The 24,266-nt window shown below is 39.7% G+C and overlaps 1 protein-coding gene across 6 annotated transcripts in view; it reads right to left on the minus strand.

Annotated features, from left to right (window-relative positions):
* RABGAP1L (RAB GTPase activating protein 1 like) overlaps positions 1–24,266 on the minus strand; it is a 718,780-nt gene that overhangs the window by 175,674 nt on the left and 518,840 nt on the right. Inside the window, exons 1-2 of one of the 6 annotated variants that reach the window (XM_032291668.1) lie at positions 13,615–13,622; positions 5,256–5,258 (exon numbers count right to left, since the gene is read on the minus strand). The exons of 4 other annotated variants lie outside the window; for them this stretch is intronic. Coding sequence is in view for 1 of the 2 variants with exons in the window: in XM_032291665.1 (XP_032147556.1) it covers positions 7,640–7,807 (168 nt within the window). In the remaining variant the exon portion in view is untranslated. Of the gene's footprint in view, positions 1–5,255; positions 5,259–7,639; positions 8,545–13,614; positions 13,623–24,266 lie in introns of those variants that run through there. One more of the 6 variants, XM_032291665.1, reaches the window with a different exon arrangement.

A 24,266-nucleotide genomic window follows, 5' to 3' on the forward strand; every position in this document is an offset into this window, starting at 1 on the left:
TTTCTGACAACTGTATCTAAGAGGTTTTTCCCTCTACAATCAAGGTAGAGACATTTCTTGTTATGCAAAGATTTGGATGTTTCACTAAGAACTTATCAAAAGTTTTTTTTTGTTGTTTATTTTTTTAAGAATACTTTTTTGGGCCGGGCAAGGTGGGTTCCTGCCTGTAATCCCAGCTCTTTGGGAGGCCAAGGCGGGTAGATCACTTGAGGCTAGGAGTTCGAGACCAGCCTGGCCAACATGGTGAAACCTGTGTCTACTAAAAATACAAAAAATTAGCCAGGTATAGTGGCACATGCCTGTAGTTCCAGCTACTCAGGAGGCTAAGGCAGGAGAATTGCTTGAATCTGGGAGTCAGAGGTTGCAATACGCCAGATCATGCCACCGCACTCTAGTCTGGGCCACAGAGCAAGACTCCATCTAAAAAAAAAAAAAAAATACTTTTTTGATCACAATTCATAAATTTGTACATGTATATGTGTATGTCTACATAGTGGGGTCATAATTTTTTTCTTGATTATATATTCATGGCCCAAAAGAAAATTTTTTAAAAAGCCTTATATAAGGTCTGACTACTGAGATAAACATAATTAATATTGTATTATATTACTTACAGTCCTTTCCCCTATCATTACATACATATTTTACACATATTTAGCAAAATTTGAATCATCCTGTACATATTATGTTGTTAAATATATATGCTTCACAGGCTGGGCATGGTGGCTGACACCTGTAATCCCAGCACTTTGGGAAGCTAAGGCAGGTGGATCATTCTGAGGTCAGGAGTTCTAGGCCAGCCTGGTCAACATGGTGATACCCTGTATCTACTAAAAATGCAAAAATTAGCTGGGCGTAGTAGTGGGTGCCTATAATCCCAGCTACTCTGGAGGCTGAGGCAGGAGGATTGCTTGAACCCAGGAGGCAGAGGTTATAGTGAGTTGATACTGCATCGCTGCACTCCAGCCTGGGCGACAGAGTGAGACCCTGTCTCTAAATAAATAAATAAATAAATAAGCTTTATGAATGCCAAGCACTAATGTAATGTTATTAGTCTAAAATAGAAGTAGCAGTGCTGTTTATGAAAATAAAACATGGCTCCAACCGGGGCTCCAGGATCAGTTCTCACCATCCTAGTACTACTACTACCAGTTATTGTTATTATTGTTGTTACTTTTTTTTAAATAATTTTTTACTTTCTTTTTATTTTATAAAAAAATTAGGCTGGATGCCGTGACTCAAGCCTATAATCTCAGCACTTTGAAGGACAAGGTGGAAGGAGCTCTTTTTATTTATTTATTTATTTATTTATTTAAAGACAGGTTTTCACCATGCTGGTCAGGCTGGTCTTGAAATCCCGACCTCAGGTGATCCGCCCGCCTTGACCTCCAAAGTGCTTGGATTACAGGCATGAGCCACTGCGCCCGGCCTATTGTTACTTTTTTAGACACAGGGTCTTGCTCTGTCACCCAGGCCGGAGTGCAGAAGCATAATCATAGCTCACTAGAGCCTCACACCCCTGGGCTTAAGCAATCCTCTTGCCTTAGCCTTCCTAGTAGCATGGACTACAGATATGCACCACCACACCTGGCAAATTTGTTTTAGAGATGGGGTCTTGCTATGTTGCCCAGACTGGTTTTTAACTCCTGGCCTCAAGCCATTCTCCTGCCTCAGGCTCCCTAGTAGCTAAGATTACAGGAGTGAGCTACCACTCCTGCATCCTCACTGATTATTAATGAGCTGGCTATGTAGATAATTAGTGCTTATAATTAAGTTTATAATTGTATGAATTCTAAACCCTTACCCTGACAATGAAGAGGCTTAACACATGATCTTGTGATGATAAGACCTGTGCTTTAAAAATGTACTCCTAAAAGGCAGACTAACACTTTGAAAACCAAACCAAGTATCCAAAATAGGTTGTACTGGCTTCCGGTTTATAATTATACATCTGTGCTCACTGTATAAAATCCCATCGGGCTAGAAAAACTAATTTAAACTAGAAAGGCTGTGTTCTTCAACTGGGAAATTCTTTTTTCTTTTATTTATTTATTTTTTTTAAATTTTAAAGACAGGGTTTCACCATGTTGGTCAGGCTGGTCTTGAACTCCTGACCTCAGGTGATCCGCCCGTCTTGGCCTCCCAGAGTGCTGGGATTACAGGCATGATCAGCCTCAACTGGGAAATTCTTAGAGCTTTTCTATATTGCTTTCAGGACAGTAGTGAGGGAAGAGTAAAATAATGAAAATGCAACTCCTTTCCCAACATTAGTTAAGTAATGTTAGCTAGAAGATAATATGGATAGGATTTAGACAATTAGAATAAGCAAAGGCACGTTTTCTTTCCCTGGAAAATAAAGAAAATAACTCTACCAGCTTTTAAACAAGAACTAATAGGCCAGGCATGGTGGTTCACACTTATAATCCCAGCATGTTGAGAAGGCAAGGCAGGTAGATCACTTGCGGTCAGGAATTCAAGACTAGCCTGACCAACATGGTGAAACCCTGTTTCTACTAGAATACAAGAATTAGCTGGGTGTGGTGGTACATGTCTGTAGTCCCAGCTACTTGGGAGGCTGAGGCAGGAGAAGTGCATGAACCCAGAAGGCGGAGGCTGCAGTAAGCCGAGATCACACCGCTGCACTCCAGCCTGGGCAACAGAGTGAGACTTTGTCTCCCTCCGAAAAAATAAATAAATAAAATAAGAACTAATAAGGGATATCTTTTTGAAGTTATTGGCTCTCCTAAACAACCATCTTTTGCTCACTGAGCTTTTTGACAAATCCTTTTAAATAATAATATGAACTATGTTTACCAATTACATTTCAAAAGTGACATTACTTTTTCTTCATTTGAATAGAATTATACGAAAAGATAAAAGTAAAAAGTCATTTAAACAAGTCCTACTTCTTTTTCCTTTCAAGTAGGTAGGAAGAAATATCCAGAGGGAAAGGTAAGTAGGATGTCAATATAAGTATCCTTTGCACTTACCCCAGCAATATGAATTAAGCAAATTGCCCGGCACATAATAGATACTGACACAAATTTGTTCCATGAATTTATTAAGGCTCCACTTCAAGCATATCCGGTATTCAAAAGTCAAGATGTATAGAATGGAAATTATGGAGTAGATCTAGGACTTATTTTGATGTAAAAATTGATTTTAGATTTGTTGGGGGTATCAGAAGTATACATAGTAACTTATGAATTTGGGTTTTTGAATTCTGTTATAAGTTGTAATCTCTCTTTAATGAGCAATCCTTGCAGCTGTTAACAGAGGTGAAAAAGGGAAGACATATTCTCCTCTGCTCTTTCATCTTTCCTTAAAATCAATGTTTTAAGAAAGTCTACAAATTCAAAAACAAACAAGATTAGGATGCAATTTATCAGCATAAGAAATTTGATCAAAATGAAACCTTAAAATGGCTACTAAAAGGGACAGCTAAATCATTTGCCTATGTATAATCAACTCTCCTTCGATTTACTGAGGAAAATGAGTAGCTGTATCCAAACTCCAGCTAACATTAATTTTAATATAAAATGATCTGATAACTTCTTATGTCATATAGCAGCAAAAATTAAAACTCCAGAGGAGGCTGGGCACAGTAGCTCACACCTATAATCCCAACACTTTGGAAGGCCAAGCTGGAGAGATTGCTTGAGTTCAGGCGTTTGAGACCAGCCTCGGCAACGTGGTGAAACCTTATCCATACAAAAAATACAAAAATTAGCCAGGCATGGTGGTGGGCACCTGTAGTCCCAGCTACTTAGGAGGCTGAGGTGGGAGGATTGCTTGAACCTGGGAGGCAGAGGTTGCAATGAGCCAAAGTCATATACCACTGCGCTCCAGTCTGGGTGTCTGAGACCCTGCCTCAAAAAAAAAAAAATGTATATATATATATAGGCGGGGGGAGTGGAAAAGGGGAGATTTTTTTTTTTTTTTTGAGATGGAGTTTCGCTCTTGTTGCCCAGGCTGGAGTGCAATGGCGCGATCTCGGCTCACCGCAACCTCCGCCTCCTGGGTTCAGGCAATTCTCCTGCCTCAGCCTCCTGAGTAGCTGGGATTACAGGCACGCACCACCATGCCCAGCTAATTTTTTGTATTTTTAGTAGAGACGGGGTTTCACCATGTTGACCAGGATGGTCTTGATCTCTTGACCTCGTGATCCACCTGCCTCGGCCTCCCAAAGTGCTGGGATTACAGGCGTGGGCCACCGCACCCGGCGAAAGGGGAGATTTTGAACATGGGCAAAGTCAGTTTCTCCTCCTTCTCCAAATATCACACATTTACAGAGTATGGACTCTGGCCACACTGCTGATACCATTTTGAATGTGTTTTTCCCACTGAAAAATTCAGTGCAAGAGTATCACATTTTAAGGTGGTTTTTTGTTGTTGTTGTTTTTTTCTTTTTTGAGACAGAATCTCGTTCTGTCACCCAGGCTGGAGTGCAGTAGTACGTCTTGACTTATTGCAACTTCTGCCTCCTGGGTTCAAGTGATTCTCCTGCCTCGGCCTCCCAGAGTAGCTGGGGCTACAGGCACCTGCTACCACACATGGCTAATTTTTAGTAGACATGGGTTTTTACCATGTTGGCCAGTCTGGTCTCGAACTCCTGACCTCAGGTGATCCACCTGCCTCAGTCTCCCAATGTGCTGGAATCCCAATCAGTGGTGGCTCATGCCTACCTTGATTATTATTACTTTTTTTTTGAAAGAGGCAGGGTGGGTGGAAATAATTCCACTGTTTGAGTGTTAGCTCCAGATGTTTCTATTCCAAACTTCTCACTATTCTTGGATGGTAAATATTTCTTTAAGGGCCTCTAATAAGCAGCAGATTCTAGGTTTGATTCTTTTAGGGAACTATTTGAAAAAAAAATTCTAAATGTGATTTTCTTTCTTATCGTCACTATTTTTACCCTAAATGGCTTGTTTTTCCTTTAGTTTTGGTATCTAACAGAATTTTTATTCAGCTAAAAATTTCTGGAGGTCTGAGAATCATTTGGAAGCACAAGCTTAGGAAAGGGATATACCACTTAGCTGATGTCTAGAATATCTGCATCTCCTGTTTCAGTATTTTAATTTCACAAAAGAAAAACATGTTTGGTGAAGCTACCCATAGAATTTAGGCCTTGTGGTAATATCTAAAATGACGTGCTTGTACCTGATTTATTAAAGGGGAATTGTTCTTTACTGAGTGTACCTTTGAAGGGCAATAAGCAAAAGTTCCAAATGTGCATCCTCTATTCAATCAGTAACCTTCTTCCAACTGAAGGTTATAGAAGCCTAGAGTTCTAGTAGTTTGATGAACCATCTGTGAAGCCGGGATCAATAAATAATAAGGCAAATTTGTTCCATGAATTTGGCTCTGAGCCCAAATCTGCAACACTGTCTTGGTAAATCTTCATTTATTTAATTGTTTAAAAAATGACTTGTTTTATAATAAAAATATTATGGGGATCTTAAAAGTAAAATAAAGTACTTGTATGTGTTTAACCCACAAGCATTTGTGTTTAAAACATGACTACAAAGATAAAGAAACATTTTCAACTTTGGTGCTTCCTCTTGACTAGAAATGAAAAGACTGCAATACTGCATGTGGCAGGATTCCTCTTAGGACTGCCCTGTGCAGATCAGTCATTGACCCCACATCATTAGCCAGTTCAATAACACACGGCTGAACGACTTCCCCCAGTACACATGCTCAACTTTGAGAAGTAACTCATTGAATAGCAGATCCCAACTCACAGCCATATTGTTAATTAAAGAATTTGTAATTTCCCAAAATGTAGAGCACTCTGGTATTACTAATAATTTTTCAAGTTCAACTGTATAGAACAAAGCCAGAGGTTTCCAAATGGCACCACAGATAAATCAGCATATGCTTTTCACACATAATACAAGTGGCATTATTGCTTAGGCTGTAATTGCTAGAGCCTCAGTAAGGTTTCAAGACTACCTGAGAGATGCCTAATTTGGCAACCAAACAGACTTGGTACAATTGCAACACACAGATATGAGAACCTAACTCCCTGTGGATTTTATTGCTAATTAATTTTTTCAGACTAGAGGCAGTTTAAATTCATCCCTAATGTGGAGTTGAATATGCAAAATATTCTTAATTATGTCTTCCTTAATTATGTTTTCCTTCAAAACACTGAAAATGTAAATGCCAAAGAGAGGTGGCACCAAATTACTGGAAAGTTACCAGTGGAAGCCTTTGAGTCACAAAGTTCAGTAGTCTTCAGGATGCAGAAATATACTGGACCAAGCCTGATTCTTCAGAGATGTAAATAATTTTTTGAAATATAGCTTAGCATTTATCAAAACTCCTGAAATAAAATCCTTCTTATTTCACTTAAAAAAGACAAAAAAACTCCTAATAGAATCATAAATCCTTAGTTTTCTCCTTTATTAAGAAAAAGATGGTGTTCAGGGAAACAATGACCTCACCTGGACATTAAAAAACCTGTTTTCAGCTCTTTTTATTTCTTCTTTAAATGACAAAGGAACTATATTTCTCAAAAATAATCCCCCTATAATTGTATGTTAGTCACTGCATCAAACTTTGTTTTGCAACGGCGAATAGACTTTCCTTAGGATGGGAAATTTCTTATGTACATGGCTACCTAACATGTCTGTTATGACTGCACAGAAGAGATTATATTTGCATGTAAATGCATACATGAAGACTGGTCCAGTAATTGTAAAGATAAGTATTGAGATGAACTATAGTGAAGGGAGCTCTATGAGAGAAAAGAGTTAAATTCAGTCACATAAATATTGTACTGAAAAGACTTGAATAGGGAGAACCATAATGAGGTAACAGTCTAAAATGGTATTAAACTCCATTCTATAAAATAGTCAAGGCTAAATTATTCTTATTCCATTACCACATAATGGTATAGGACTACCGTAAACCAATTACCTTACAGAATAGTTGCTAGGTATAGTTCTCAAGCCTGCAACAGCGATTGTGGGTATTTAATTTTAACCCTTGGTAGGAAATGAGGAAGGGTGATTTCTTTCTTATTCAGGAAATCAAATAACAAGCAACTCAGACTTCCCAGATTTACAGCACAGAAGCCAGCCGCTTTAAGCTGTTTCACAGACACACAGTTCAATCATTGTAGGAGAGAAACCTATAATTTCCTACCAAAGTATTTTTTGCGTGGTAAAATTCTCTATCAAAAACCAAAACAAAACAACAATCAAATTGGCAATCAAATGGGGAGGTTAGAGAGCAAATCACACGCAGTCTAGGTAAGTTGCTATGTCTGTTGTAAAATTTAACCCTTTGGAGATACAAATAACAGAATGCCTCCATCAAACACTTGGGTATTCTGCTTCATTGCTGAGCCTAGCCAGTCAGAAAACCATTTTTTTGCTGCCACAGAGATAATGCCACTAATGTGACCCTGGGCTCTGAGAAAAGAGCCATGATCTCCTCTAACCAATTAAGGAGTGGCGTGGACTAGGCTCCAAATGAGCTGCACAGCAGTGGCCACTCAGCACTTCCTTCTCGGCAGAATGGGGAGAAGGAGAAGAAAACCAGAGACCACAAGCCTCTTTCAGAGACACAAGAATTTTCACAGAGGACAGCAGATTCCCTACAAATGAAGTTCAATGAAAAACAGTCTCACCGCCAGAAGCCGAGGCACAAACAGACGATGCCCCATCCCCAGAAGTTCCAGCACTCGACACGCATACTCATTCACCAGCTTGCTCCTCTCGTCGTGCATGTCCTGGGACTTTTTGACAGAAGGTGTGAGCTTAGCAGCTGGGGCTGGGCAGGGCACCCCTTCTTCCATGAGCACTAAGTAGGTATCCAGAATGAGAAAGATGGATCTCTTATCCACAATTTTAAGAACTGCGGTGGGAGGGGAGCCAGGTTTAGGTCTCCCTGGGAGGACGTACAAGCCAGTCTGTGGTGGGAATTGTCAGCTAATGTCTCCACAAGAAAAACATTTTGGCTAAATTATCCACTGCGAGAACCCCAAAGTAGGCTGGAAAATGAAAATGAAATCAAGTACTGATCTAAATAAAAAACGGCAGAAGCAATCGAATGCGAGAAAATGGCCAAGAGTGATGCAGAAGAGTTCAGATACATGTGTAAAAACGGACAAGCTGCTTAGAAGGGTCTAGCATGTGAGAATGTGTGAGTGTGTGTCCGTGTGTGCGAGAAAGGGTGTGTGTGTGTCTGTGTGTGAGAAGACAGCAGCAGCAGTAGCCAGGAAGCCAGGGCAGTTGTGAAGCTGCAAGGAGAAAAGGATGAGCTCATTGCAATCCTCGATTCGTGACAAGCAGCGCTGTTGTTGCTGCTGCTACTGCTGCTGCTGCTGCCTCTCGCTGTGAATCAGTAATGAAGGGGTAGGAAAGGAAGGGGAGGGAAGAGGAGGAGGTAGGTGAATGAGCATGCAGAGTGTGTCTCAGGGGAGAATGCTGTAATAAGAAGCCAATGGCGAGCCATTGGACAGATGCGCTTCCCCCTCCCAGTCTACCTTCAATCAGTGTTAGTCTGACAGCTTATGCTGTTGAATACTAAAGCCACAGAGAGATGAACTAGCTTTTCCTAACATGTGATGCTCACAGAAAAAAAAATCAGACAGCCAGTTATCTGAAAGGCTGACCTTTATTCACTCTTGCTTTCTAACAACAAGAACAGATCTTATACTTATATTTAAAATGGGATGTTCCCATCCTTACTGGATGACTGAAACTGCTACAGAAGAGAGGTATTAGGGTAAAATGATAGAGTATGAACAGAAGGGTCAAAGACCAAGCATCCAAGAAATGACACACCCTCAAGTTGAAGTGTTTAGGCAATAATAATGACTTTTTGCAATGCAAATACAAGAAGTATTTCAGGATGCTGGGAAGGCTGGCCACAATTAAAAGAAAGATTTTTATAAACATGCAATATGATAAGTCATAAAACCTACAACATAATACTAAGAGTATACATTTAAAGAACTATTAAAGTTGAGATTGTCAAAGCAAAAATAACTTTTGTGTGCCACAGACCTTGATAAACACTCAGCTAATAGTTGAAAACATTGTTCTGATAATCTCTGGTCAAATTAATCCTTCCCCAGTAATAATATAAAAATTACCCATAGTTCAAAATTTTACAATCTTAATGCTAATGTGTTATATTATTTGATATGAATAATCAGTTGTAGCCAAATGAAGGCAAAATGACAAGATCACTGTAGGGACAGTCTCTTAACTCTATCCTAACAATTAACTACTCCATATTCAGCATCTACATTCTGCAGTTCTGTAGCTGGTCTCTTAAGTACCAGGCCAGTTTCTCCATACGAATTATAGTACGGTACAAACAGAAACAGGGCTAAGAGAGCCAGAGTATGTATTTTGTGAGTCTTAGTTTTCCACTCTGACAAGAGTTACAGATCTACAAATAACCAGATAGAAACATATTTATTGATGTATGTTTGCAGGCCTAAAGAAATAGATTAATTAGAAAATGAACTTTAAAAAAAAAAAAAAGAAGAAAATGAGCTTAAAGAAATAGAAAGGGAAATTCTGCCTCCTTTAACAATATATTATTTGCTTTGTTTTCCAAAATCTCAGAAAAACCTTTTAAAAAATTTAACATTTAAAATATTATTTAACAAGTTATTGTAAATGAAATATTTATATGCTGTTGTCAAGCCTTTTATTTCTTCCAAAGATGATTTTTTAATAAACTGTATAAAGTAGAGCTAGGCACAGTAGCATGTGTGTGTAATCCCAGCTACTCAGGCGGCTGAGGTGGGACGATCCTTTGAGCTCAGTAGTTCCAGGTTGTAGTCTGCTACATTCCTGCCTGTGAACAGCCACTAAACTCCAGCCTGCGCAACATAGTGGAACTCATCTCTAAAAACAAAAATAAAAAACTATACAAAGTCAAGATTTTAATGTAAAATGATAATGAGCATAGATTACATACATACAAATAAATTTCAGGTCCCTGAAGTTTTGGAGTAAATGTTTGAGGTGCTGCCTAGAATGGGAATAGGTTCATCTGGAAGAGAGAGACCATAAGAGGGAAGAGGTTTTGGGCCTTTCCTACTCTACCCCTAAACACACACCACACACTCACATCCATACACACACACGCACACCACACCCCCACAAACATACCACGAACCCACACACAGAGCCCCTCACACCTCCCCACACCCCCCACATACATTCCCCATACCTCCCTACACACCCACACCCCCACTACACACGACATACACACATCCACACACACACATCCACACCACACCCCCATAAATACACCATGCACCCACACACAAAGAGCCCCTCACACCTCCCCACACCCCACACACACATTCCCCATACCCCCTACACACCCACACCCCCAGTACACACCACACACACACATACTCCACATACACACACACCCACACACCACACACACACACCCTACACACACATCCCACACACCACACACACACACACACCCAATACCATATACACTATACATACACACACATCAGACACACATATACACCCTCCACACAAACACACATCCTCCACACACACACCCCTCAGCTCCATTTTAACCTTGTGTACATACTAGTATTCAGCATTAAATCTTGTTTGATAGGACTGTGCTACTGCTATGTACAGCACTCATAGACATTTCACATTTAAGAACAAGGAAATATTCTGAATTGCTCTTAAATGTGAATGAAGAATTCAGTGACTTCTGGGCTTATAGGGTTCTTTTCTGGTTGACTTTTTAAAGGGTAGGGAAGATGTTTCCATTCAACTAACTTGGTCTCAAAATATACTAGCAGAAACATTTTTTCTTACGTAAACCAGAAACAGAATTTGCCCAAAAAGATTCCAGTAAAAATTAATCAAATGATTTTGGAACTGTATGGTTTGGCTCTGATGCTCACAAAAAGAAATTAAAACTATACATACTATGTATTAAATGTAATAATTAAAACAATATCTTAATGAGCAAACCAGTTCCACTGAAAACATTTAGGTACATTTAACAAAATGCTGTGTACAAAGCACTGCAAGTGGTCATGTATTTCAGTTTCCCCATCAAAAATTCTTCATGCTTCCTTTATGCTTCCCCTCAAAAATCTTTGCATTCAAAATTTCCTTCATTTCTGCCCTAGTCCTATTTTCAGGTTATTCTTTCAAAATAGGATGTTCATCAATATCAAGTAAAATGATTCTTCTAGAACACTACTTGGTGAAATGAAAAAAGATTCCAGGGATTTTTGAAGCCCTAAAACAGTCACTTATTTCAGTGAGCTTTTACTCCTCTTCCTCCTCAAATTCCAAATAATTTTTTTATTGTTGTTGAGATTCAGTAATAAATCACAGAACAATCACTAGAACACTCTTCCTTTGAAATGAGGTCTTGCTATGTTGCCCAGACTGATCTTGAACTCTTGAGCTCAAGGGATCTCCTACCTCAGCCTACCAAGTACCTGGGATTATAGGCACGCACCCAACAGAACACTGTACAGAAAAAATTTTTTGAGTTATAAAGTAGTCCATAAAACGGAATAACAGAAAAGAAACTCCTCTGATTTAGCCAGTTAATAATACATGATTTCTCTCATTTCTTTTAGATGAATCCCCTATAGAGGAGAAAAACTTATTCCCTCTATCCTACTAGGTTCTCTGACTGGGGCCCTGCAAATAAGTCTGAGAAAACAGAGGTTAGCAAGAGAAACATAAACAGAACTTTATTAACACATGCAGTGTGCATACACATGGGAGAAACTCAGTAGTGACTAACTCAAAGGAGTGATTAGAACTTGGGGCTGAGGCCAAGCGCAGGAGCTCACACCTATAATCCCAGCACTTTGGGAAGCCAAGGCAGGCAAATGGCTTGAGCCCAGGAGTTCAGATCAGCCAGAGCAATATAGCAAAACCTCGTCTCTACAATAAGAATAATAATTAGGCATGGTGGCACACAGCCGTAGTCTCAGCTATCCAGGAGGCTGACGTGGGAGGATCACCTGAGCCTGAAAGGCTGAGGCTGCAGTGAGCCACTATTGTGTCACTGCACTCCAGCCTACATGACCGAGCGAGGCCCTATTTCAAAAAGACAAAAATTTGGGACTTGGGGCTTATTAGCATGTTAGGAAGAAACAATAATTCTGTAGAGAAGTGACAAGACAAAGGAAAAGGACTTTTAGCTTGTAGGGTGACAAATTGTAGGAAGGTAAATATATGGGGAAATTAATGACAGATAAAGACTAGTTAACAAGGTTTCTTTGTATAGACTCTTTCTCGGTGCCATCTCATCTCCAGGTATAAAGTTGCTATCCCTTTCCTGGTATGGAAAGTGGGTGGGGAGGCACCTTCACAAGAGGAATTTATGTTTGACTTTCAGGCACATGGGGAATGGCAGACAGCTCACCCTGTGTCTGCTTCTTCTCAATCACCTTTACCTCAAAATAATCCTTATGCCAGAGTGATATATTGGGGGATGACATACTCTGAATCCTTTCACACCCAACGAGAGAGAGTAAGGGAGAAAACCAGCTGATGATCCCAAAGCCATGGTCTAATGACTAGAAGCGTCATTCTCTGGAGTGCTGGAAGCAGGTGGTCAGTGCAGCAGTCCCAATTAGAGCCTTACACTTGAGAACGGTCTTCCTGAACCACTCCACTGTGTCATGGTTGCCAGACATATACAGATTTCCATTGGAAAATGAAAAGCACATTTGACTTAATTCATGGACCTATATAATTAAGAACACTGAATGTAACAAAACATGCTAAGTAGTTATTTCAGTGGTTACAAAGATGAAAAAGGAAAAACACTTTCTGACCTGCAGGAGCTTAAAAATCAGAGAGTATCTAAACACAAAGATAAAGCAGGGTATGATAGATACTATAAAAGGAGTGACACACTGTGTGCTATGAGGTAGGCACGTCTTTGTTGTCCACAGTAGATGCAGACAGAAGTGGCTTTATACTAGTGGATCGGCCTAGACACAAATCCCAAAAGTAATGAGAATAAAATATATCTCTAAGAGTAAAACCGGGCATTGCTTATTATATCATCTTTTAGTCACATTTACTAGCTGTATGACATAAATAAGTTACTTAGCCCTCAGGGCATCTGTATGGCAACATCACTAGTGGTTTGTACTAGTGAGATCAGCCTAGACACAAACCCAAGAGTAATGAGAATTAAATATATCTATAAAAACAAAACAGGGCATTGCTTATTACATCATCTTTTAGCTGTATGACATGAGTAAGTTACTTAGGACTCTGAGCTTCTGTATGGCAACATACAGAAGCTGGCAAAGCTGCCCTGAAAATTTAATAAATTAATGCATACAAAGGAATCTCTCCTAGTGCCTAGCACATGATAGGTGCTCAATAACTAGTAGTTTTTTTCATTCTTTCCAGGAAGTCATGTGGAAGAGTGCGTAAAAAATACATTGTGTTTATCTGGGTTAGGGTTTAGAAAGACAAAAAGAGCTGTGGAAGTATTAACAATAGAAAGAGAGTTAGTCAAACACTGAAAAGACATTCCTGTCAGATCACTTGCCTGTTTGGTTCACTAAGACACAGACACATCGGTAAGTAGCAAAGGATCCATGCCCTTCGTGACTAGGAGAGCAAAACCCAATTCTCTAGCTATTCTTTGCCTAATAGACTATTTTTAAAAAGATGAACCTTCAATAGTTTTGCAAGTTCCTAAGCAAACAGGTCAAAATACAGGTGACAGTGAGTAGTAGTGCCACTGTGGTACTGTCAAATCCGGCACAAATCGCATCTTTGTTTCATTCAAGTCTTGATTCTGGGCCGAGCACGGTGGCTCATGCCTATAATATCAGCACTTTGGGAGGCCAAGGTGGGTGGATTGCTTGAGATCAGGGGTTCGAGACCAGCCTGGCCAACATGGGGAAAACCCATCTCTACCAAAAATACAAAAATTAGCTGGGCATGGTGGCGCATGCCTGTAACCCCAGCTACTTGAGAGGCTGAGGCAGGAGAATCGCTTAAAACTGGGAGGCAGAGGTTGCAGTGAGACGAAATCATGCCACTGCACTCCAGCCTGGGTGATAGAGTGAAAATATATCTAAAAAAAAAAGTCTTGATTTTGCTCAACACTGTACAACATGCTTCTAGATATAGAAAGACAGATCAGATGCTGCTTTCTAACTTTATGGATTAATCCATCTACTTGAAGAAAAGCTAAAATGAAAGGTAATGAGACTGAGCTTACAAGTTATATCACAGGGAAATGAGTCTCATTATTTTACAGCTGGAACTCAAACATCGAAGAATTAGAGTACAATATAAAAGATACCATACAGTTCCCTGACATTTTGGTGGGTGGTTGAGGTCACATGCTTATACTATAAATATTGTAGACTTATCAGTTTTTTTGGTTTTTTTTTTTTTTTTGAGACAAAATCTCACTCTGTCATCAGGATGAAGTACAGTGTCCCAATCTTGGCTCACTGCAACCTCTGCCTCCCGGGTTCAAGCGATTCTCCCACCTCAGCCTCCAGAGTAGCTGGGACTACAGGTGCGCACCACACGCCCAGCTAATTTTTGTATTTTTGGTAGAGACAGTGTTTCACCATGGTGGCCAGGATGGTCTCCATCTCTTGACCTCATGATTCACCCGTCTCGGGCTCCCAAAGTGCTTGGATTACAGGCAGAAGCCACCGCGCCTGGCCTACTTACCTAGTTTTTTTTAGGAAAGCTCTAACCTCTTGTAAAATTTAAGGCATAGCTGTTAAAGGAGGTTTTTTACTTTTAAATCGAAGAAAGAACTTTCCCTTACTAAAAGCAAATACTGTAATGCCTTTATTAATGTAAGAATGTCTTACAGTCTGTAGAGAATTAGTCATTTTGTTTCTACTTCTTTTTTTTTTTTTTGAGACAATTTCGGTCTTGTTGCCCAGGCTGGAGTGCAGTGGCACGATGTTGGCTCACTGCAACCTCTGCCTCCTGGGTTCAAGCGATTTTCCGGCCTCAGCCTCCCAAGTAGCTAGGATTACAGGCACCCACCACCACATCCAGCTAATTTTGCACTTTTAGTAGAGATGGGGTTTCATCATGCTAGTCTCGAACTCCTGACCTCAGGTGATCCACCTGCCTTGGCCTCCCGAAGTGCTGGGATTACAGGCATGAGCCACCATGCTGGCCTGTTTCTACTTCTATATCATTATTGATATGTAGCCCAATAGGCTGCTTATTTTATTACTGGACATTTAGGAAAGAACTATGCTGTACATAGTAAGCCAGACATCTGAAGCTTCTGGTAATCAGGCTCAGTTATATATAAATATTTTTAATTGCTTTATTGAGTATGGCTGACATACAGAAAGCTGAATATATTTTATGTGTGCAATTTGATGTACTTTGACATAAGTATATCCTTATGAAACCATTATCACTATCAGTGCCATAAACTTATCCATCGTCTCTAAAAATTTCCTCCTATTCCCTTTGTTTTTTCCCCCTTTGTGGTTAGAGCACTTACTATAAGAGTCAACTCAGTTAAATATTTTATAGCAACACAGACTAAGTCTACTTCTTTTTTTTCCATGTGACATTAATTAAAATATTCAAAGGCAGCCTTAATTTTCTTTTCTCTAAGTTAATCATCCCCACTGCTAACTGGGTCTCCTATGAGCTGGTTTCTGGAACATTCTAGACTATTCACAATCATGCTTGCTCTTCAAGAACACACTTTAGACAGTATCTCTCATAGGGCTACCCACACCGAAACAGATACTCTAGATATAACAGAATAATAAAGTAATGAAATCTTGTTAGACCCTAGAAAACACCAAGGTCTAACATGTTTTTCCTATTTAAAAGACTGAGGAAGCAGATAAGTGACTGCTCATGATCATAAAACTTGTCAGGGGCAGAGCCAGGAAGCCAGGATCTTCAGAGCACAGATGTATGGCAGGGAACCTAGCATTTCCTGCATTGTAATTTGGTCTTTCAATTAATGTAGCCCATAAAGAACATATCTTATTAGGCAGATTATGCTTCACCACTTTATTCCATATGGGATTGATCTGGAGGCTGAGCCTGCCATCTGGTATGAAAGAATCTAAGATTCTTAGGTTGAGTTGAGAAGGGGTATCTACAAGTCTGCCTTGAGAACTATCACTTCTAAACACACACTTGTTATAATAAAGCACATCTGGCTTCTCACTTTTTAACTGATAAGCCCTCTCTTTTCCAAATGAACAGTTCAAGGAGCTACATCCTTGACAGCTCAGCCACAGTGTCTCTGTAAGAGCTGCTTTCTTGAAGCCATATTAGTGGCATAGGCATGAAAATGGCATGCTATCTCAGTTCGTTCACCCCCTTTCCTGGGCAGTGTGGATAAAGCTCATATTTATTTTCAAGCTTAAGCAGAAGGTATAAACATATGTTAGCAGAAGCCTGTTTTTAAATTTTGAATTGATCAGATTAAAATTATCATGTATAGAATCCAGACTATTCCCTGATCCTCTCAAGCTAGACCAGCATTTTAAAATTTTTATGTGTGTGTATTGCCATTGTTGTTAAAAAATAATCCTAATAAGTTGTGAATTGTCTCTACCTTCTTCCTATGGTCCATCTCCAATCCCCAATTAAATTTGCAATCTCTAACATCTTCACGTTACATAGAATGTTAGGTATAGTTTAACAACTGTCATTGTGAAAAATAATCTTTTCAATGGTGAAGTTATATGGGCCAACCCATGTATTAGGAAGCAAATTTATTTCTACAAAATTAATATGTCAGGGACATTCATCTTTTTATTTTTTATTTTTTTGAGATGGAGTCTCGCTTCTTCGCCCAGGCTGGAGTGCAATGGTGTGATCTTGGCTCACTGCAACCTCAGCCTCCCAGGTTCAAGCAATTCTCCTGCCTCAGCCTCCCAGGTAGTTGGGGTTAAAGACACGTGCCAGTACACCTGGCTAATTTTTGTATTTTTACTAGAGACAGGGTTTCACCATGTTGGCCAGGCTGGTCTCAAACTCCTGAGCTCAAGTGATCCACCCACCTCAGCCTCCCAAAGTGCTGGGATTACAGGCGTAAGCCACCATGCCCACCCAGAGGCCTTCTCTCTTACTACCCTTATCTAATGAAGGGCAGTAAAAAGTTTGTATTATTTCTTTTATGACATTTATCACTACTTGAAATTGTTTTTTTACTTCTTTGTTGTGTATTATCTCTCTCTTGTTTTTTTGAGACGAAGTCTTACTCTGTTGCACAGGCTGGAGTGCAGTGGTGTGATCTCAGCTCACTGCAACCTCCACCTCCCAGGTTCTAGTGATCCTCGTGCCTCAGCCTCCGGCATAGCTGCAACCACAGGTGCGAGCCACCAAGCCCAGATAATTTTTTTGTATTTTTAGTAGAGATGGGTTTTCACTATGTTGGCCAGGCTGGTCTCGAATTCCTGGCCTCCAGTGATCCCACCACCTCAGCCTTCCAAAGTGCTGAGATTACCAGCATGAGCCACCACACTTGGCCAATTCTGTATTATCTCTCTACCCAATTAGAAAATATCTGGGCAGGCTTACAGTGGAGAAGAGCAAGAGGTTCAAAAAATCTTAACTGACAAGGGTATGAGAGAAAAAGGAACACAAAATAAGGTCTTTGTCTCAGCTTCTATTCATTCATTCATTTTCGCTTTGAAAGATTATAATTTTATAGGGCCTTTGAACCTCTGTTTCCTTTAGCAACCAAAAGTCAACTAAAGTGACCCCGTGACATTTACAGATTTAATATTTTTTGTTTCTGTTCTCCCCAGGAGACCCCACAGAGACAAAACACAGTAACTTGTGAGTATGCTGAGCAATGAACTGAGTCACTCCCATGTAGCAGATGGTGAGTAAATTTAGCTTATAGTCTTTGCCCTTCTTGGTTATGATACATTCTTATGACAAGGCAGTTATTTTATGTCAAATTCGTAAGTAAAGAAACTCTGTAAAAAAAAAAAACATAGCAGTACCAAAAAATCAGGAAATGTAAGAGCATCTGAGAATATATTCTTCATGAATGTTGAGTTGTTTTTATCCCCTGAACCCATATTTTTACATACTAAAAACAGACCACAGTCCAGCTAAATTTGCCTACCTGGTTAACTGCAGCAACTCCTTAAGAATGCCATGATTAATACCTAATATTACGCTTCCAAAAAGGCTATTACTGATCTATAACCATCATAAAGACTAGCCACAGAAAAATGCACAGACCATTTTAGACATGCAAGAAGTTGAGTTACTGTGGTTTTTGGTAGGGAGGAGAAAGGTTTTCTATATTTAAAAATAAAGATACAATAACATTAGTATTTACAGTATCCTGTGAACTTTGGATAACACATTATTTTACAGTCAACTACCTTAGGAAGGACAAGGAAATTAAAAGCACAAAACAGGTTGGGTGCAGTGGCTCACGCCTGAAGCCCCAGTACTTTGGGAGGCTGAAGAGGGAGGATTGCCTGCGCTCAGGAGTTCAAAACCAGCCTGAGCAACATGATGAAACTCCGTCTCTACTAAAAATCCCAAAAAAATTTAGCCAGTTGTGGTGGTGTACGCCCGTGGTTCCAGCTACACAGGATGCTGAGGCACGAGGATTGCTGGAACCTGGGAGGCGGAGGTTGCAGTTGCCCAAAACATCATTCTTGTTCTCTTCACTGCACTCAAGCCTGGGTGACAGAGCAAGACTTCATCCAATGTATCCAATAGGTACATCTGAGGCCAGTAGATATATCTGAAGCCAAATTATGATGAAAACATCGTTTTCTCTTCACTGCACTCAAGCCTGGGTGACAGAGCTAGACTTCATCCAATGTATCCAATAGGTACATCTGAGGCCAAATTATGATGAAAGTAGAATGCCAAAAGGATGGGCACTAGACAACAAGCAGGTGAGGAATGCTATGAAGATCATCTTTTAGAAAGATTGATCTAGTAGCAGAGGGCAGGACAGCCTAAGAGAGGAAGAGACTGAAGGCAGGCAAGTCAGAAAACTCGTGTAGTCATCTAAACGTGAGAAAATGAGAGTCTGGACTGGTGTGGTTGCTATGGAAATAGAGCCAAGCTTGAATCTGGGAAGTACCACAAAGAAGAAACATCTCTTCAGTGTTAACTTTCTAAAGTACACGTGGTTTGCTATGACCACCTTTGTATAACTCACTGATACAAAACTGCCAGAGAAACAATATTCTTTACCAAGTCAGGAAATGTGATACCACAGAGGAAGCAGAATGCCTCCTGATAAATGAACACAGTGGCTCTCTCTAAGTTCCTGGTGCTGAAGCACAAAATTGATTGAAAGATCACTTGAACAGGTTACTTTCACCGTAAGTCTAATTATTAATGTAGTTCAAACAATAACACACTAAAGCTACACCATGCAGAAGCTGATCTGGTATCACTATTCAATTGCTTAGGAACACCCTGGTTATCACTAAATGAGCCATAAGTGAGAAACGTAAGGTCTAGTAAGCTTCTTTCTCTATAAAATACACATCTTTTCCTTACAATTAAAGACAGAAGAGGACAGGGAAGTTTTTAAGAGGAAGAGAAAGATAAAAGAAAAATGGAGAATAATAATGACTCACTATTCATTGTCTCACATATCCAATTGTACCCGAGTTCCCTATAGTACCTGGGAAATGCTGCTCAGTTTGCCCCTCTCCAGCCCTATTGTTGCAGCCTTGGTTAAAGAAGTGTTCATTATTTCTCCCCTGGACTATTCTAATAGTATCCTGTTTTCCATATTTATTACCAGTCTCTTCACATTTCAGGCTTTCTGCCTCCAAATTATCTTCCTAAAACAAAATATTTGAGCATGCAATTGTTTGAAAGTATCCATATCCTCTGGTCCACAGATTCAAAGCATATACCCTAAGCCCAAGACATCCTTTAGACAAGCTAGATCTATCCTACCTTTTCAATTACATCTGTCACCTTGACCCCTCATGCCCAATGTCCTCATGAAATTTCTCATTATTTTCCAAATATGCTTTATAAAAATGATGCTTCTGAAAAATGATGCTTCTCTTACCTACATATATCGTTCTTGTTGCCTAAAACATCATTCTTCGTTTTCTCTTGCTAATCTTTCTTTTCTTTGTTTCTTTTTTTTGAGACAGAATTTCACTCTGTCGCCCAGGCTAGAGTTCAGTGGCGTGATCTCAGCTCACTGCAACCTCTGCCGCCTGGGTTCAAGCCATTCTCCTGCCTCACCCTCCCAAGTAACTGGGATTACAGGCACCTGTCACCACGCCTGGCTAATTTTTATCGTTTTTAGTAGAGACGCGGTTTCACCATGTTGGCCAGGCTGGTCTTGAACTCCTGACCTCGTGATCCACCCACCTTGGCCTCCCAAAGTGCTGGGATTACAGGCATAAACCACCACGCCCAGCCTTCTCTTGCTAATCTTTCAAAAGTCAAACATCACTTTCTCTTTTCCATCATTCTTTCCTCCTTCCCTTCCCCCTTCCCCCCTTTCATTCGTTCCTTCCTTCCCTCTACCTCTCCCTCTTTCTCCTTCCTTCCTTTCTTTCTTCCTTCCTTCCTTCTTCCCTCCTTCCCTCCTTCCCTCCTTCCTTCCTTCCTTCCCTCCTTCTCTTTCTTTCTCTCTGTTTCTTTCTTTCTCTCGGTTTGTCACCCAGGCTACAGTGCAATGGCGTGATCTCAGCTCACTGCAACCTCCGTCTCCCAGGTTCGAGCAATTCTCCTGCCTCAGACTCCCAAGTAGCTGGGATTACAGGCGCGTGCCACTACACCCAGCTAATTTTTGTACTTTTAGTAGAAATGGGGTTTCACCATGTTGGCCAGGCTAGCCTCGAAATCCTGACCTCAAGTGATCCACCCACCTTGGCCTCCCAAATTGCTGGAATTACAGATGTGAGCCACTGTAAGTCCAGTTTCACTTTCTCTCTCAAGTCATCCCTGTCGTAATTACCTCCATCCTCTGCCTTTGCATCCTTCCCATTTATGACCTCACAATAACAACTCTTCTACGGCAATTATTTGTATGCATGTCTGTCTCCTCTACTTCTCAATGAATCTGTAAGATTAACCACAATATATTCATTTTTGCACCTCCAGTACCCAACAGTTTTTAGTCACTGTGGTCACAGATCATTTAAATAAATATTGAGTAAATGAACACATGAATAAACAATGCTCACATGAAGAAATTAAAATTAAAATATGACCTTAATTTTTAAAAAGATATATATTAAACTCGGGGATAATAAGCATATATATCTCTTTTATTTAATGTCTAAATTAGTAAGAAGAAAGTTCAAAATGAAAGCAAGAGTAATGTTTATGTATTTCTAAAAGAAGGGAGGGATACTGATGCATAGCAAAACAGCATAAGATCCATAAGAAAATAAATAAAGCTCAGCCAAGCACGGTGGCTCATGCTTGTAATCCCAGCACTTTGGGAGGCCAAGGTGGGCAGATTACCTGACGTTGGGAGTATTCGAGATCAGCCTGACCAACATGGAGAAACCCTGTCTCTACTAAAAATACAAAATTAGCTGGGCGTGGTAGTACACGCCTGTAATCCCAGCTACTCAGGAGGCTGAGGCAGGAGAATTGCTTGAACCCAAAAGGGCAAAGGTTGCAGTGAGCCGAGATCGCACCATTGCACTCCAGCATAGGCAACAAGAGCGAGACTCCATCTCAAAAAAAAAAAAGAAAAGAAAAGAAATAAAGCTCAATGTTACTTACCAGTGTGCTAACTACCATTTAATGTTCCTTCAGAAACATGTAAATTTGATTTGGGGAATGTGGGGGTTCTGATGATGATGGTCTAGTTCTCTGCTAGTCAATCAGTGTACAAACTCATATGCTTTGCAGAATGGACAGAATTATAGTTCAGAAGTTACTAGCTTCTGTTTGGATTTTACTGTGTACAATAGAACGAGTAGGGGAGTATAAAACAAAACAATATTTTCCATTTCACATAGAAACAGAATATAGGTGTTGATGGAAGTAGTAACGTATTTGGCTATAACTACTAAGTATTATAAAATCCAATCATTAAACTTCCCAAAGGTTTTTAAACAATGTCCACAAGAACCTAAACTAATATTAATATAACATTAATATGCAGTATATAATATAAAATATATAATTATATATGTATAATTACATATAAGATAAAAATATAAGATATTTAGGAAATACCTGATTGACAAGTTTATTTGCTCAAAAGGGCAGATGCTTAGAATTTGCCAGTCATAGGACTGAAATCAAACGCAAGAAAATGACATAGAAATCACTTCAGTAAATGGGAGACTCTTCCACATGTCTCCTCTACAACTTATTATATTTAGAGATGATAAAACTACAAATAAATGTGCAAGATGTTTGAAATGGAGTCAGCCAGACAGTATACACAAATTAGTCAAATAATTGAGTTCAAATTTCCATTTATTTTTACATTTGCGTATTACATATGGTTTTTTGTTTTTGTTTTACTATTTCTTTCCTATCAGTGATATTCCAGGTTATAATGCTCTGATCATGGGATGCCACAACATTTAAATAAAAGTTGAAATATCTAGCCAAAATTTAAGAACTAAAAGTCTATCATATAAGCATTCTGCTGTATTTAAGGCAAAGAGGCCTAAAAGCAGCTGTCACCACTATAGGGCTTATGGTCTGCACATAATGATGGAGAAGCAGCGCAGGTTATAGACATGACAGAGTGAGCAGTTGAACACAATGCTCGAAAGCTCCTACAGGGCTCAAATGGTCCTGTTCTTAAAAGAAATATCACTCCTTTACTTGGAATATTCTCGGGATTAAAAGAAAGAAAGAAAGGAAATGTCACTGCTTTAGCTCTCCAAATACCAGAGTCAGCTTTCTATCTTTGCTCTGAAATGAGAATACATTATTTTCCAACAAGAATGTCTAAGCAGCAAGTATGCACAGCAAGAGCTTTTGATTTCTTCTCTTTACCCTAAAACTGCCTAAACATAGCATAATATACCAAGCCAAGACAACTACAATTATCATTTCTTTACTGGAATTATTTATTTTACTGAAATAGTAGCTGAATGATAAACTAATCTCAGAACAAGACAATTCTCTAATTTAAAATCACTTGGGCGGGGCATGGCGACTTATGTCTGTAATCCCAGCACTTTGGGAAGCCAAAGTGGATAGATGACCTGAGGTCGGGAGTTTGAGGCCAGCCTGATTAACACAGTGAAGCCCTGTCTCTACTAAAAATACAAAATTAGTGGGGATTGGTGGTGCATGCCTGTAATTCCAGCTATTTGGGAGGCTGAGGGAAGAGAATTGCTTGAACCCAGGAGGCAGAGGTTGCAGTGAGCCAAGATTGCACCATTGCACTCCAGCCTGAGCAATAAGGGTGAAACTCTATCTCAAAAATAAATAAATAAAAATAAAATAAAATCACTCGTATGGAAATATTGTATTGTGAAATACTGTAGTATATTCTCACCCTCAAAATATACCTTTTCATTTAAATGCTACTGAGAATACAATAGGTCCTATTTAAAATATACCATCTTTGATTATTTTTTAATTAAGTAGGAGTTGCTTATGATTTAATAATCAAGAAGAAACTGATCAGTGGCTTCTGCTCCAATACTAATTCTTCGAAATGGAGCTTCCTCAACCATGCAAAGACTTGTAGAACATGTAAAACCATAGTACCAGGTAAACGCCCACGTTGCTCTCCACACACTACCCTTACCCCCATTTCTAGGCTGCCTTCCTTTACCCTTATTATGATTTTGCTTTCTTGCAGTTTGGTCTGTTCTTGGCTTTGTACTCTGATTCCTAATATGTCCCTCAGGACAGCCTTGCTTGATGGCCCATGCTTGTCTCATTTATCTCCTTCTGTTCATCTGCTCAACTCAACCTTGACAAAATATTACCATGTCTGGGTAGAAGATGTTCCCATTATCAGTTCCACACCTGCTGGGGTAAGCCTCTCCCACCTCCCACTGCAATACAGGAGGAACTGCAGACTGGTCATATAAAAGAAAGAAAAGAAATCTCAGATAAGATAAATATAATAAATTGACAACAGAGTGCTAAAGAGAAGGAAAAATAGAGAATAAGTGGGTAAATCTATAGTTATCCAAATAAAAGAAGAAAAACTCATGCCTGTAATCCCAGCACTTTGGGAGGCCGAGGCAGGTAGATCACGAGGTCAAGAGATGGAGACCATCCTGGCCAACATGATGAAATCCCATCTCTACTAAAAATGCAAAAATTAGCTGGGGGTGGTGGTGT

Source organism: Sapajus apella, unplaced genomic scaffold (genome assembly GCF_009761245.1).
Source record: "Sapajus apella isolate SASKATOON/1434 unplaced genomic scaffold, GSC_monkey_1.0 scaffold25, whole genome shotgun sequence".
NCBI lineage: Eukaryota > Metazoa > Chordata > Mammalia > Primates > Cebidae > Sapajus > Sapajus apella.